The sequence below is a fragment of the Bubalus bubalis genome, chromosome 1 (assembly GCF_019923935.1).
Source record: "Bubalus bubalis isolate 160015118507 breed Murrah chromosome 1, NDDB_SH_1, whole genome shotgun sequence".
Lineage (NCBI taxonomy): Eukaryota > Metazoa > Chordata > Mammalia > Artiodactyla > Bovidae > Bubalus > Bubalus bubalis.
In genome coordinates, this window is record NC_059157.1 from 66,472,551 (window position 1) to 66,489,320 (window position 16,770).

A 16,770-nucleotide genomic window follows, 5' to 3' on the forward strand; every position below is an offset into this window, starting at 1 on the left:
TCCCAAAAAAAACAGTATACTATTACTTCATTAGAAGCCAAAATTTTCAAGGTTATCTGTTATTTCTTCTAGATGTTTAAAGCACCTATTCTAACTAACAAATACTGATTCTCTGTGAGCACTTTCTTACTTCTTATAGTTTTCTAAGAGAAGTTGCTAATCAATGAGCCTCATTTACTGGCCATAATAGTGTGAAGGTAGCATCCAAATACAGGCAGCAAAACATACTCATAGGCACTCAGAGCACAGCCTTAAAACTGTTTCACATTTTAAAGTGAAAACTAAATTATGAAATTTAAACAATGAAATGCAAAAGAATTTACTAGTGGTGCAAGTATTAATGTAGCAAATAAAATTTGAGATATTGCTAGCATGTAAGTGGATAATTAATGCATTCTCAAGACCAAAAACAAAAGTATTATTACAAATTCATGTTAATTCCAAGTATTCCTTAATATTTTAATAGCCTGGAAAACATATAACATATCGTGTTTTTAACTGGTATGTACCACAGTTGAATAAAAAGTGAGGCATGAAACCAGAAAACCAAAGAAGATCAAATTATATAATACTATTTGCCAGAAGCAAAGACAGAAAAGAGCTGGAAATTATAACACTGAAGTAAAAAAAAAAACAACAAATTAATCACCTAGAGAACACAATTAATAATCTTTAGAACAGAAAAATTTAATAACTTGTTAGTTGCTTTAATATCATATGAAAGTTAATACTGTATTCAGGTTGGAAACAGACAAAATGAAGAGGTATTTTAAATGTAAAGGAATGTAAATTAGAAAACACCTACTGATTTTAAAAGACTCATCAGAAACACTAAATGAGCTACAGTTCAGCTATATTAGGAAATTAAGCACAAATATTAATTTTCCTAAAGAGTAATTAAAACTAAGAGCATGTTATTATTCATAGATTATTTTACTTAAGGAGACTGTTAATAGTTTAAGGTTTCACAATTTGAAAGATAACATTACCAATGTCTGAGAATACTAAAGAATTATGACAATAGTCATATCACGTAAGAGTTAAAAAAAAAACACTAGTCCAAACTGAGAAGATGGTTATCTATGCATACAAATATTTTTCATTTTAGAATAAAAAGTTCAATAAATAATTCCAAGTTAGAAAATGTTATTCTTAATTTATTTTTATTCTTTCATTCTCATATATGTATTGAGAATTACTTCTCAATCTAGTTCCTCCTGAAATAAAATGTCTTTTATAAAAAAAAGTACTTAAACGATTATAATTATTGAATGATATTTTCTATTATATATAAATAAATCTGATCTGACTCTCACACACACACACAAAAACAGTCTTGGTTTCATATCTCGGTTATGAAGTGAAGTGTTAGTCACTCAGTCCCATCCGACTCTTTGTGACACCATGGACTGTAGCCCACCAGGCTCCTCTATTCGAGGAATTTTCCAGTCAAGTATACTCGAGTGGGTAGCCATTCCCTTCTCCAGGGGATCTTCCCAACCCAGGGATCAAACCTAGGTCTCTTGCATTGCAGGCAGATTTTTTTGTTTTTACCATCTGAGCCACCAGGGAAGACCCATCTTGGTTATATCCTTTCCTAATTTGCAGGGATTTATATATAAAAATATTTTCTTTTCACTCTGACAACAATTCCCAACAACAGAGAAGGAGGAGAAATTAATTCTGAATAAGGCATTGGCAGTGTTTTATCGTGAAAAGTCCATACCGAGAATGAAGAACAAAGTGGAGTGGGGAATACTGCAATCACCAAACTAAGTTAGTAGAAAGGCATATTAAAACCTTGTTTGCAGTGTGTGTGTCTGTGTGTGTGTATGTGTGTATGTAGATATATAACAACTAAAAAGAAACACAACTCCAACTCACTTTTCACTGCTGCCAGGCCCACCAGATAAGATCTGCATAAAGATTCTTACCTGAATAACAGCACTAAACCAGCAAGTATTGCCAACATTCTTTAGTCCAACAGGAGCTTTGTCTTGCCTTTTTCTATCGTAAGGGTTTCGAGAATCTCTCCAAACTTCAGTAGGTGTCCTCTTCAAACATGCTTTATTTTCCGCTATGCTGGCCTCAAGAACTCTTAAACAATGGGTAGAAAATAATGGTGAAAAAATACAGCATTAATTTAGCACTGTACGGTAGAAAACAGCATACTATAAACTAAGGATTTTTATAAATTAAGGTCTAGACAATGCATTTGGAAAAAGAATACTTAACACTAAATTTACTCAAGTGGAGGCTAGAACATAGCATAGTTTTCTAGAACATAGCATAGTTCTAGTTTTCAAGAACATAGTAGTAGCAATGCTAATAGATCAAAACACAGGCAGCAGTTTTTCCTCAGAAAACAGATTTTAATCGCAAAAAGATAGCATTACATAATAGGAATAGATATATTAAGTTATATTTCAACAAATTAGAAGCTTAGTATCAGGAATATAGTACCTAGATAAGTTTTCTGAAAAATCATTGTACTGAAGTACATATTTACAATATAATGATTAGTTTTTACTAGAATTTCTTTGAAACACCAAGAAAATTAAAAATTGAAAAACACTGCACTTTCATCCCTCTGATCATTAATTTCCTTTTCTATTTAAAAAAAAGTTAAGGTAAATTCTAGGGTTCATTTCAGTTCTACATAGCCATACTCTACAAAAGCTACTGAAAAATAAAGGGAGAGAATACTTATGTGTTCACTTCATTCCCCAATAGTTTGCCTAGAGAAAAATCTACTGCAGTAAACACCTACATATCAGAATAATAAAAGATAAACCTCCTCAAAATAAGTACATCCACAGAATATCTAAAACATATCTAAACACAGCTAACAGTACTGCTTAATGGTGCATTAATGCTTAAGCTGGAATCAAGATTGCCGGGAGAAATATCAATAACCTCAGATATGCAGATGACACCACCCTTATGGCAGAAACTGAACAGGAACTAAAAAGCCTCTTGATGAAAGTGAAAGTGGAGAGTGAAAAAGTTGGCATAAAGCTCAACATTCAGAAAACGAAGATCATGGCATCTGGTCCCATCACTTCACGGGAAATAGATAGGGAAACAATGGAAACAGTGTCAGACTTTATTTTTGGGGCTACAAAATCACTGCAGATGGTGACTGCAGCCATGAAATTAAAAGACACTTACTCCTTGGAAGGAAAGTTATGACCAACCTAGATAGCATATTCAAAAGCAGAGACATTACTCTGCCAACAAAGGTTCGTCTAGTCAAAGCTATGGTTTTTCCTGTGATCATGTATGGATGTGAGAGTTGGACTGTGAAGAAGGTTGAGCGCCGAAGAATGGATGCTTTTGAACTGGGGTGTTGGAGAAGACTCTTGAGAGTCCCTTGGACTGCAAGGAGATCCAACCAGTCCATTCTGAAGGAGATCAGCCCTGGGATTTCTTTGGAAGGAATGATGCTAAAGCTGAAACTCCAGTACTTTGGCCACCTCATGCGAAGAGTTGACTCATTGGAAAAGACTTTGATGCTGGGAGGGATTGGGGGCAGGAGGAGAAGGGGACGACAGAGGATGAGATGGCTGGATGGCATCGCTGACTGGATGGACGTGAGTCTGAATGAACTCTGGGAGTTGGTGATGGACAGGGAGGCCTGGCGTGCTGCAATTCATGGGGTCACAAAGAGTCGGACACAACTGACCGACTGAACTGAACTGAACCGAATGCTTAATAGCATTTTCTCTTAAGCAAGAAAATGCTGAAAAACCCTAATCCCTACATATAAACTAATCATGCATTTTGCCTACTCAAGACATGTGTTACTTACTGTTCCAAATTATCATGAATAACTCATTTTATGTTCACTCCAAAAATCTTAGTAAGAGATTTTTCAACTTTTTGGCTTCTTGAAAAAAATCCCATTCATGCTATACTATTTTTATCCTAAAGATTTTGCTCTATTAGATCAATGTCAAACTAATACAGCTATCTTCCTTAATTATGGACGAGAAGCAGAAGATTTCTCATCTCTGACTTTGTAATATGACCTTAGATACAGTGCATTAGATTCCAAATCAGTATTACTTAAAATAACTTATATGAATATAGGATAGAGTTTTTCTTTGGGAATCAATTAAATCACATACGGCAGGGTTGGGGGTGGGGAAAGCAGAAAACACGATACATTAAAATGTAAAGGTCAAAGTAAACTCACATATTTAAAAATAAACAGTTTATACTTTTAAGAGTGATCTAACATTAGCAGCAGTAATCTCTGCCCAACTATCAACTCTCACAAGGAACTCGGCCCCTAGAGGTTTTTTCTCTTATTTAACAATAAACAGTGCTAGAACTCCTTGGAAGGTATTAAGTTGATGATTAGGGCCTTAAGAATATCAGGTTTATCTGGAACATCCCACTCCAATCAAAAATGAGTTCTCAAGAACATAAAAGGGAAGTAAGTCAAAGATCCAATTTGAGACTTTCTACTGTTCGTTGCACAATTTAGCATGACACAAGAAAAATCAACTGTACAAATCTAAATTTGTACAAGGTGACCACTTCGAAAGAGAGAAGTTAACACATAGTATACAAAAGGTAAATACAACATCAAAGTCTATTTTATATAAAAAAGGTATATTTAATCATTTTTTGACTTATATAAGTGGGAACAATTTTCATTTGAAAAATCTGTTCCTTTTGTTACATATGTATATCTAAAAGTATAAATTAATGAATCTTATTTCCACACTGGTATTCAGAAATAAACAAACTAAAACAAGCAATGGGTTCTGGGAAAGGTAGCAAACATACTACAAACAGGAAAGAATTAGTGCCAGTGGTCATTTATTAGTTGGTGCAGAAGTAAATGTGGTTTCAGACCCTGAATTTTAAATCATTATAACTAGATTCAAACACACCTATGTTAAATCAAAATAGGAACCATCACAATTAACACATTTTTGCCAATGAGAAATGTTTGTTTATTCCTATAGCATAAAAATCTGTGCTTCGGGATTCAACAAACTCCCTCCTGCTGGTTGCAGAAGTGTTTCCCCTGCAAAAAGATGTCGAGACACTTGAAGAAGTGGTAGTTGGTTGGCGAGAGGTCAGGCGAATATGGCAGATGAGGCAAAACTTCATGGCCCAGTTTGTTCAACTTCCGAAGTTATGTGACGTGTGGTCAGGCATTGCTGTGGAGAAGAACTGGGCCTTTTCTGTTGACCAATGCCGGCTACAGCTGTTACAGTTTTCAGTGCATCGCATCAATTTGCTGAGCATACTTCTCAGATATAATGGTTTCCCTGGATTCAGAAAGCTGTAGTGGATTAGAGGGCAGCAGATCACCAAACAGTGACCATGACTCTTGGTACAAGTTTGGCTTTGGGAAGTGATCTGGAGCTTCTTCTCAGTCCAACCACCGAGCTGGTCATGGCAGGCTGTCATGTAAAATACACTTTTCAACACATGTCACAGTCCAATCAACAAATGGTTCATTGTTGTTGCACAGAATAAGAGAAGACAACACTTCAAAATGGCATTTTTTTGATTTGTGGTCAGTTCATGAGGCGCCCACTTATCAAACTGTTTCACCTTTCCAATTTGCTTCAAATGCCACATAACCACAGAATCATCAACACTGAGTTCTTGGGCAACTTCTCGTGTAGTTTTAAGAGGATCAGCTCCGATGATGGCTCTCAATTGGTCACTGTCAACTTCTGATGGCCAGCAACTGAGCTCCTCATCTTTAAGGCTCTTGTCTCAAAGTTTTGCAAAACTTCTTGAACCACCATTGAACTGTACATTTCTTTAGCAGTTCCTGGGCTATATGCATTGCTGATATTGTGAGTTGTCTTTGCTGCTTTACTACCCATTTCGAACTCAAACAAGAAAACTGCTCGAATTTTTTTTTTCTAACATCATTTCCACATCTAAAATATACATAAACAGCAAGTAATAAGTCATTAGCAAAAAAAAAAAAAAAAATGTGCATTTTAATGACATGTAACTACATTTAAGAATGTATTCCAATATCAAATGGCAAAGTTCAACAATGCAAAACCACAATTACTTTTGCACCAACCTAATATAAAAGACAGAAGAGGCATTCAGCAACTGACTAGCACTGGTGGGCAGGTATAATAACCATTAAAAAAAAAAAAAAAAAAAAGAATTCTCTAGTATATTCCAAAAGCATAAACTAGTCAAAAGTCAAGAACTGCACTCATTCATAAATCTCCTAGGTGCATGATCCTCTACCACTATATGTTTTTAAACTATTTATAATAAAATATGTTTTTTAAACATATATGTGTAATATATGTTTTTAAACTAGTTATAATAAAATACTAACTTAAAATTCAGGTTATAATAAAGTAAAATAGAAATAACCCTTTTTAATGCCAACACATCAGATCACTTGTATCATAATGACCAGGCAACAGGTCACGTAGACATTAGTTATGGAAAACTTCAGAAGAGTTGATTTCTACAAAACACACCCAATCTACAAAAATTAAAATCTATACATAAGTCACATGAAGTTGGTAACAAAATGAGACTCGGCCTCAAGACAATACTGAGTAAAACTAGGTCTCCTTCTCCCCATACCTGTCAACAACCCATTCCAAATCTCCAATTCAGACTGCTCTGAGATAACAATATTCTTCTAATTCCAGATCTAGTTAAGATTACTAAAAACCAGAAGGTATTATTTTTAAATGTTTCAATATAGTTAATTCAGTCACCCTTCTCTTCCACCAAGAAAATACATCTCTTGTTTTTCATGGTGGGAAATGTATGGCCTCAAATGTATTTTCTAGGACCGAGCAGCTTACCTGAACTCTTTGTTACAAGCTAGGGGGGAAACAAAGTCAAGAATATAAACTGAAGATACCATCTCCCCAGCATTCCCATGGATCTTTTTTACTACAAAGGAAAAGTTGGATACAAATTGTAATAACTGAATAGGGCTCAAGATATATATGTTCCCTGCTTCTCAAAGTGACCTAAGATGTAAAAAAAAATTTTAAGTATATGTGCATGTGTGAAAGTGAAAGTCACTCAGTCATGTCCGACTCTCTGTGACCCCAGGTACTACACAGGCCATGGAATTGTCCAGGCCAGAATACTAGATTTGGTAGCCTTTCCCTTCTCTACAGGATCTTCCCCACCCAGGGATCAAACCCAGGTCTCCAGCATTGCAGGCGGATTCTTTACCAGCTGAGCCATAAGGGAAGCCCTTATGCGCATGTGCATACATAATTAAATGTATATAATTATATATATAACTGAATTCAGTCATATGGTAGAGATCATCATACATTATAATAAAAATATGAGTTTTAAAGATATAGACTTATAATTCTCCATATGTGTGTGTTAAGTCATTCAGTCACGTCCAACTCTTTGCAACCCTATGGACTGTAGCCCACCAGGCTCCTCTGTCCATGAGATTCTCCAGGCAAGCATATTGGAGTGGGTTGCCATTTCCTCTTCAAGGGGAGTAGACTACTGAAAGTCCCTTGGATAGCAAGGAGATCAAATCAGTCAATACTAAAGGAAATTAATTCTGAATATTCACTGGAAGAACTGATGCTGAAGCTGAAACTCCAATACTTTGGCCACCTGATACGAAAAGCCAACTCAGTGGAGAAGACCCTGATTCTGGGAAAGACTGAAGATAAGAGGAGAAAGGGAAGGCAAAGGATGAGATGGTTGGATGGCATCATCAACTCAATGAACATGAGTTTGAGCAGACTCTGGGAGATGGTGAAGGTCAGGGAAGCCTGGTGTGCTGCAGTCCACTGGGTCGCAAACAGTCAGACATGACTGTGCGGCTGAACAACAGGCACCACCACCTCCAGGGGATCTTCCAGACCCAGGGATCGAATTCATGTCTCTTGTGTCTCCAACATTAGCAGGTGGGTTCTTTACCACTAGTGCTACCTGGGAAGCCCTCTAATATTCCTTAACCATGCGGTAATATGGTAGAATTATGGTAGCTACAAATGGTCAATGAAAGAATGCCATGACTTTGTGATCTCCTTGATTTAGAACTTACAACATATTCAGTTTTGTAATCACTAGGGACTTACAACATGCTCCAGTAGGTTTCCTCCTATGTCTGCCCCCTGGCTTTTAAAAGACCTTATAAACACATTTATTACACTGTACAAAATTCTAAACCAACCAGTCTCTCCTATCAGCATCAGAGGATAGAAACAGGGATTTGCTTCATCCCTAGAGCATACTTGGTTTAAAAAAAAAAAAATGGAGTTAAACAAGTATTTGAAATATAATGTTAGATATCAGATGTTGCTATTTCTTTGCTGTTATTATTATTATTGTCATTTGACAAAAGCCCAACCTCTAACCCAAATATGAGCCCTCCAGTCCCAAGTTCTTGTCCTTTTTGAGAGCCCAGTTCTGGCACTATGAATATAAATTTTATATAAACCAAGTCCTCATAAGGGTTCCTTCCTGGCCTCACCAAAGTAAAAAGCCAGTGATTCTACCTCGACTTTAAAGACAGAGTGAGAGAGAGAATAAGAAACAACACTGCAAATCTCAGAGCTCAGAAATAGCTTATAACAAAATGTAGCATACTGAGAAAGGAAACCCCCAAAACTGAAAAAGATGACAAAACATTTTTGCTCTTTTCCTTCCACACACTATGTTGAAGGAATCTTGAAAGCATTTACTTATAGTAAATGTTCCCATTCCTAGTACTGATTTTGAGGGCTTTTTGTGTGTGTGTGTGTGTGTGTATATTTTTATTTAAAGCACTATAGAAAGTATTCCCTTTGATCATTCAAATCCATTTTATGCAAGCAACATACTGGAAAATTTTCATGTCACTTAAGTTATACACATCAACTGGAAAAAAAAAAGTGAAAGAAGGTGGAAGGGAGGGATAGAGGGTGGAAGAATCATCTACATTTCCTTTAAAAAAAAAAACAAAAAAACTTGGTATTTTGAGTGGGATCACACTAAATCCATAAGTCAATTTAAGAAGAGCTAACCAGTTTTACAATCTTAAATCTTTCAATTTGTAAAATACAATATATTTCCAATTATTTCCATATTCATTAATATGTCTCAGTGTTATTTAATAATTTTCTTCTTAGAAGTTCTTACACATTTCTTTTTTATTCCTGGTCTTTAATCGTTTTATGTGTTATAAATGGTAGCTTTAAAATATTTTCTCCTTATCATTCTTTATTATACATAAAAATATAACTTTTGTATATTATCAATTTACATAGCTAAATACATTGTTTCCTGGTAAAAGTATTTTATTGAGAGGTGATTTGTATATAAGATACACCAAACTTAAATGTACAGTCCAGTGAAATTTTTACCAATGAATACATCTATGTAACCACCACCCAAAGATATAGAAAATTTCTATCATTCCCAAAAATTCTCTCATGCCCCTTTTCCAACAGTGTCCTTTCTAGTCTAGTTCTCAGATAATCAGCATTGTGACCACTTCTACCACCATAAATTAGTTATGCCTGTCCTTAAATATCACGTAAATGGATTCATAGAGCAGTTACTCTTTTGCATCGTCTCGTTCACTCAACATGTTGCTTTGGGGATTCCTCCACATTTTTTTAAAGTATCTGGAAAATGTTTTCCATTACATTGCTTTGTATTCCACTGTGTGAATGTACCACCACTGTTAACTATTCTGCTCTTACAAATATTTGGTTGTTTACAGTTTTTAGTTATGACTAATAAAGGCACTATGCACTCCTTTCTCAAGGGTCTAGACCTAGGAGTGGAAACATAGAGTGTGCTAAGTCCAAGCATAATGTATGTTGAAATACACTAGAAATTTTCAGTTTTCCAAAGTGCTTATACCATGATACATTCTTACCAACAATATATGACACTTTCCAACTGCTTTACATACTTGCTAGTATTTGGTATGTCGGTCTTTCTAACTTGAGTCATTGTGCTGGCTGTACAGTGGTGGCTGTTCTCCAGTGAGGAGACTCACCAAGCTTGCCCCCGAGATTGCCACTACTGCTGTGACCTATCATCGTACCCCACAGGGCAACTAGTCCACAATCCTTTACTCAACACCAGTCAAAGAACTCTGTGTTTCTGACACAGAAACTGCACGTTGGATATGTAACTACTTCCAAAAGCAGATCTGTTTCTCCAGTGGTAAGCAAGCTCTTGCCCCCTCCTCGCAGACTGACTACACTGGCCCTTGGATCACCTTCCAGTCCACATTCTGACCCTTCTCAGAACTATCAGTGGCGCCTCATGGTTGCTGACACTTTTTTGAGTTACAGTTTTGCTCTCCCAGTCTGACTGGTCATCTCATCCCATACTCAAGAGGCCTTGAAACTAATGCTTCATATTTTCTACTTTTTCAACTTGTAATCTGACAATGGTATACCTTTTATTATAAAAGCCACTCAAAAAAGGAATGATAGTCAAAGAATCGGATGGACCTTCTACACTCTCTACCATCCATGGACATCTGGTATTATTGAGCCTTAAAATTATCCTTACAAATTCACTTCAAAAGATTTGTAATTGCCATCCCTCACCTACTCCTGTTCCAAACATCTTCTTAAGGCATTCAACCCTCATAACTGCCTCCTAGGTATTGATCAAGATGAAAAGAGTGAGAGTTATAGAAACCTATAACTTTTAGGTTATAGGTTTTTAAAATTCAGAATCCTGCCCCAACCATTGCTGGACATGTTGCTTTATTCTTTCCCCAATGACAACTCTAGGCTGTCCTGGTTGGTAAACCCTCCAAGTGGCTCCCAAACTCAATTTATATTCGGACACCTAAGATTCTTTGTTGGACTGAATGATCTTAAAGTGTAAAAATAATTACTTGGACGAGCACACTGCTCATCCAGTTCCTCTACAGTGGCCCATGTAAGCCAAAGCGGGACGTACGAAGAGGATGCACGTGCATGCGTGCTAAGTCACTCAGTCATGTCTGACTCTCAAAGAGTCATGGACAATGGCCTGCCAGGCGGCTCTGTCTGTGGGATTTCCCAGGCAAGAATACTGGAGTGGATTGCCATGCCCTTCTCCAGGGGCTCTTCCTAACCCAGGGAATGAACTCGCATTTTTTTACGTCTCCTGCACTGGCAGGTGAATTCCTTACCACTTGTGCCACCTGGGAAGCCCCCATGTAAGCCAAAGTGGGAGGTACAAAGGGTCCATGTAAATTTTACAAAAATGTTATTGTTTCTCTTGTATCAGCCCGTCTGGGTGAAACCTCAGGTACAAGTAGGAAATTATTGGGGAAAAAGGTAAAATTAGAACTACTGGAAAGGGACACACCGATTTTGTAGCAGTGGAGGCACTACTACCACCCCACATCTGTGAGTGTGGGATATGGTAGATGCATGAACACGAGAAACATTAATAATTCTTTGTCTTTCAGAAATGACTTTAGAGCCCTAATGAGAAAGAAAAACACCCTGGTGAGGCTACCCCATATCACAGAATTCTGGCAGTTATTTTTTTTCCAATCACTGAAAATCATTTTTCATTATTTTCATGTGTCTTATTGCCATGTAAATTTGCATAATTTGTAACTTTCACTGTCACTGTTTTTAAGACAATTCTACCTTTTTTCTCTAAGAAATTTTAAGATTTTCTCAGTCTTAAGTGTTCTGGAGTATCACTAGAATGAATTTAGGTGTGGGCTTCTTTTAATTTTTCTAATGGAATTTGTAGACTCATGAAATTATAAGTTATCTTTTCACTTCTAAAAAATTTCTGTGATGATCTCTTTAAATTCTGCCTCTGACCCACTCCTTCCTCTCCTTCTGTAACATCAATTAATGTATGTTAGACCTACTCATTTTATTTGCCATGTCATTCAACCTTTCTCCATATTTTTTATCTTTTTAGCTATCTTTTACATGTTGGGTAATTTCTTCTCATATAGCTTACAGACTACTAACACATTCTTTAGCTATTTCTAATCTACTAAACTTGTGTTCTGTTTTTTTCTCCTTTTTTTACTTAATAATTCTTATTTTCATTTCTAGAAGATATTTTCACAGTTCTTTTTCAAGTAGAGATTTACTGAATTACTAAAGTAACACAAATTTCTGCTGCACAACCATGGTACAATTTCTCAAGGGCAAATCTCATCACTTCCAACAACACTCCTCAAGCCAAGAGAACTATCCTTGCAGTTTTATAGGCGTTTTGGAGAGGGGATACTCCTGATTTACCCTTAAGGTGAATGTCATCCACTGACATAACCACTTTATGAGGGGGAAGCTTCCTACCTAATTACAGACAATGGCCTTTCACGTCCTTTTCCCACATTCAATAGAGAGAGCAAAACTGAAACTCAAGTTTATATGCACAAGCAAATTTTATCATGCCAAAAAGTGAATTTCAGCATTTCAAACTTATTTCCTTGGGTACGTTCTTTCACTTTGATTTAATCTGATTAGAGCCCTTACTATCTGAACAACCCTATAATACTTTCAAGAGATCTTAAAATATTTTATATCCAACAGAAGCAACACATTTTGGTTGATTACACTAGAAAATTTGTTTTAGTCTAGCATATTTCCTGACACAGTTGAAGGCAAGCTGTTTGTAACAATTTTAACTAGAACCTAGACCTACTTTCTACCCAACTTAGTCATTTCACGAAGCAACCATTTTCACAACAAATATGCCTAGCCTAAGCTGCTGCTGCTGCTGCTAAGTCACTTCAGTCGTGTCCGACTCTGTGCGACCCCATAGACGGCAGCCCATCAGGCTTCCCGTCCCTGGGATTCTCCAGGCAAGAACACTGGAGTGGGTAGCTAGCCACATGCAATTTACTAACAAATTTCAGCCATCCATACTCTACTTGTTCCCTGTCTGAGCAGTAATAAATACATCCAATTCTGATGTTAAAAAGTAACTATATTAAGACGTACACTTTTAAAATGTTCAACTTAAGAAATTTTACCATGAAATTTATGGGTGCTGAAACAGAGTACTCTATGATGTAAAAAGATAGGTTTTAGCATATCTAGTTATACACAGTAACACAGTATTCCAAGTGTGTGAATTCATATTAAAGTATATATACTGAAATACAATAATAGTCAAATGACTCTGGGATTTTATTTAGAAAGATTTTGTCATCAAATAGTTAAATTCACTTTTAAAAATACTTTTTATAAAATATATGTTTAAATATATTTTACCCTTTGAATTTAGAGCCTTAAGTCTTAATAAAATTCACTAGAATACTGTAGTTGTCAAATGTCTAACTAGAATGCTCATCTTCCCTTATTTCTAATACAATGTGATTTATAAATATGCTTATTTACTGCATGTTGCATTTAACATTTTTTGTTACCTGATATTATAAAACCTACACATATCAAGAAAAAAATTACACTGTGCAACAGTAAATACTCCTACTTTAACGGAGTATAATTTTATGTAAAATTTGTCATATAACACTATACCAAGTCTCTGTAATGTTATCTACAATAAAAATAGTTGCAAAATAATTACTATTTAAGGGTATGCTAAAATTAAAAGATCAAGAAGAAAGAACACTATTTTAAAGACATTTTTTCCATTTAGACAAAAATTAATATCTTAAAATATATATAACATATAGTGAATGTAATAAAGATTAGGAATAATATAAACTCCTTCACTTTCAATTTTTTTTTAATTACAAAACACAAGATATAAAACTACTGATACTAACTTGGTATATAATCCTCCAGTCTTGTTTCTATTTATGCAGTAATGTAAATCACTATATACAAAATTATACATGTATTTTAAAAAATATTTGTATCACAGTATATGAGCGTGCTAAATCGCTTCAGTGGTTCTGACTCCTTGAAACCCCATGGACCGCGGGCTGCCAGGCTCCTCTGTGCATGGGATTCTCCAGACAACAATACTGGAGTGGGTTGCTATGCTCTCAGCTAGGGAATCTTCCCAATTCAGGGATCAAACTCAAGTCTCTTATGTCTCCTGCATTGGCAGGCGGGTTCTTTACCACTATTGCCACCTGGGAAGCCATATATTACATTTAATATCTCTTTTTCACATAATAGATCCTCATTGCCCTTAAATATGAATTTCAACTGATGTAGTTCATTTTTAAAATATTTCTTACAAAGCTTAAGTATTATCAAATTTTATAGTTATTCAAGACAATTATATAAATTCCAATTCATGTTTATAAGACAAAACCTAACTTTATAATTTCTCTAAATCCTTCAAAAAATCAGCCTAAATAAAATGACTGAAAATAGATATGCACTTTTGGTTTTTATTTAAAATTACTGGCATTAAATGATATTAGCTACAGTTAAAGAAGAATATGAGTTTTAATTAATTCTTACCATCTCAATATCTTACAAAACAGTTTCCAAAGTAACATTTAGAGACATTAAAAGGTATTACTATGAAAAACTATGTGCCTTTGCTAATAAACATAGCATTTTGAGACATCTCCTATCATATAGTAATCTCAGATTACTCAGAAATACACTATTAAATACTGTGTCAAGGGAAATTATGTGAGAAAGCTGGTACATTCTGCTACCAAACAACTTTGTTAACAGGGAAAAGAACACTGGAGTCATAAGACTCATCTTAGCTGAGTACCTTTGGAAAATCATTTAAGCTCTTCAAAGATAAATTTCTTCCACATTAAGATTAAATTGCCCCTGGCTCCAAAGAGTTGTGTAGATGATGATAGTCTGTTATAATTTAAAGCTGGTTTTTTTTTTTTTTTTTTAAACCAAACTTATTTAATTCTTTGGTGGATCAAACTGTTTCAAACTAAACAGCTTTGGTAATTAAATCAAAAGATGCAATCTTGGAATCTTGCTCATTTCTTTAAAAAAAAAAAAAAGCCTATGAATATACTATCATATTAAAGATCAGAAGTAGGCAAACTATGGCTCATGGGCCAAATCCAGCTGGCTGTCTATATTTTTGTAAATCAAGATTTATTGGAACACAACTGTACTCATTAAATTATGTACTACCAGTGGCTGCTTTTACACTATAACGCTAGAGTTGAGAAACTGCAACAGAAACCAGACAGCCGACAAAGCCTAAAATATTTACAACTGGCATGTTACAGATAAAGTCAGCTGATCCCTGCTATAAAGGACTATAAGTTGAATTGGACAATGGATCCAAAAGGAGTTAGGGAAGAAAACAACAAAATCAAAGTAATATTAATATATATGCTTAAATTTAATGCCTCAAAATGCCACTCCAAAACTAAATCTAAGATTCAAATGCAATGAACATTCTAGTGGCATAAAATATAACAACAATACTGAAGTTTACTAATAGTTTATTTAGAATAATAAAGTACATCTTTGTGCCTCTTCAAGTTAAAGTTAATTATTATTTCTATTATAAATAGTACTTATATCTATACAAATTGCATTTTTACCTGCTAATGGCTTGCTCCTCATCAGTTATTCCAGTCTCCCTGAATGCCCTGTTTGATTCCGCCAAACTCAAGGCAATTGCTCTCTGAAGATCATCTTTATCATCTCCAGTAAGATCAATCACATCTGAAAAGCAAAACTATGTTTCTCAAAATTAAGTCAAACAAAATGAAACGTAATTCCTAATGGACATTTTATACCCAATACACCCTTTCAAATCAAACCCAGCACCAACTTAATTCTGTACAGGAACCTCTCCAAAGAGAATGCAAACACATTTTAAATTGGTTATACTTTGCAATTTAATGTTCTTCCCTATAAAATTAAGAGCATAAATATTTTTCAATAGAGAAGACTCAATACTATGAAGTCTCTGAATAAAAGCTAATAAGCAGAAAGACTGCTAAAAACAGGTTCTATAATAACAAAAATTGAAAGCAACAATTAAACATTTACATTTATGCTTTCCGAAGTTAACCCACATATACACATGTTGCAGTTAGTCCATATAACCTAAACATTTATCAAAGTATAATAATTGGGCTCTCAAAGTTATGTTCCAGAAACTAATTGACCATGTTGTTGTTTAGTCACTAAGTCATATTCAATTCTTTTGGAACCATATGGACCATGGCCCACCAGACTCCACTGTCCATAGGATTTCAGGTAAAAATACTGGAGTTGGTTGCCACGACCTCCTCCAGGGGATCTTCCTGACCCAAGGATTGAACCCAGGTCTCCCGCATTGCAAGTGGACTCTTTATGCTGAGCCACCAGGGAAGTCCAATTGACCATATATACTTATATACACTTTTAAAGTCTGAAAGAATGTATGAAGCTGTTAACAGTGGTTAATTTTGAGAAAGAGGATTAGGGGGGAAAAAAAGTATAAGGATCTCTCGCTTTCTATTTTCTGTTCTATGCTTTTCATTTAATTATAAAAAGAAGTTTTCATCTCACAAAAAGAAAATATACACTACTAAATGAAATGTTTTCTTCAGTGAGAATAAACTAAAATAGTCTTGATGCTGTAAGTATTCTTTCTTAAAAGAATAAAGTCTACAACTATTACCACATTCAGAAAAACTGCCTTGTAATCCAATTTCCCAACATATATTGATCTACTTCCTTAACCCAAAAGTGATCAATTATACCTCTATTATCATTTAAACAATGGCAAACCATAACATGTTGCTAAGTAGGGTATTACTAAATAATAGGATGAGAAAGAGAAGGAAGTATAGCTGTTACTACCTTATCTTTGCATCGCTGGGTTTATGCTGGTTAGTATTTTGGACAAGTTTTATATTCATTTTGTTTATTTGTATTTGAGAAATGTTAAAAA

At 35.1% G+C, this 16,770-nt stretch overlaps 1 protein-coding gene across 7 annotated transcripts in view; it reads right to left on the reverse strand.

The window, feature by feature from the left end:
• USP25 (ubiquitin specific peptidase 25) overlaps nucleotides 1-16,770 on the reverse strand; it is a 164,343-nt gene that overhangs the window by 103,217 nt on the left and 44,356 nt on the right. For all 7 annotated transcript variants that reach the window (XM_025282229.3, XM_025282221.3, XM_025282223.3 and 4 more), the window contains 2 exons: nucleotides 15,428-15,551; nucleotides 1,935-2,097 (listed from right to left, as the gene is read on the reverse strand). In XM_025282229.3, coding sequence (XP_025138014.1) covers nucleotides 1,935-2,097; nucleotides 15,428-15,551 — 287 coding nt within the window. The remainder of the gene's footprint in view (nucleotides 1-1,934; nucleotides 2,098-15,427; nucleotides 15,552-16,770) is intronic.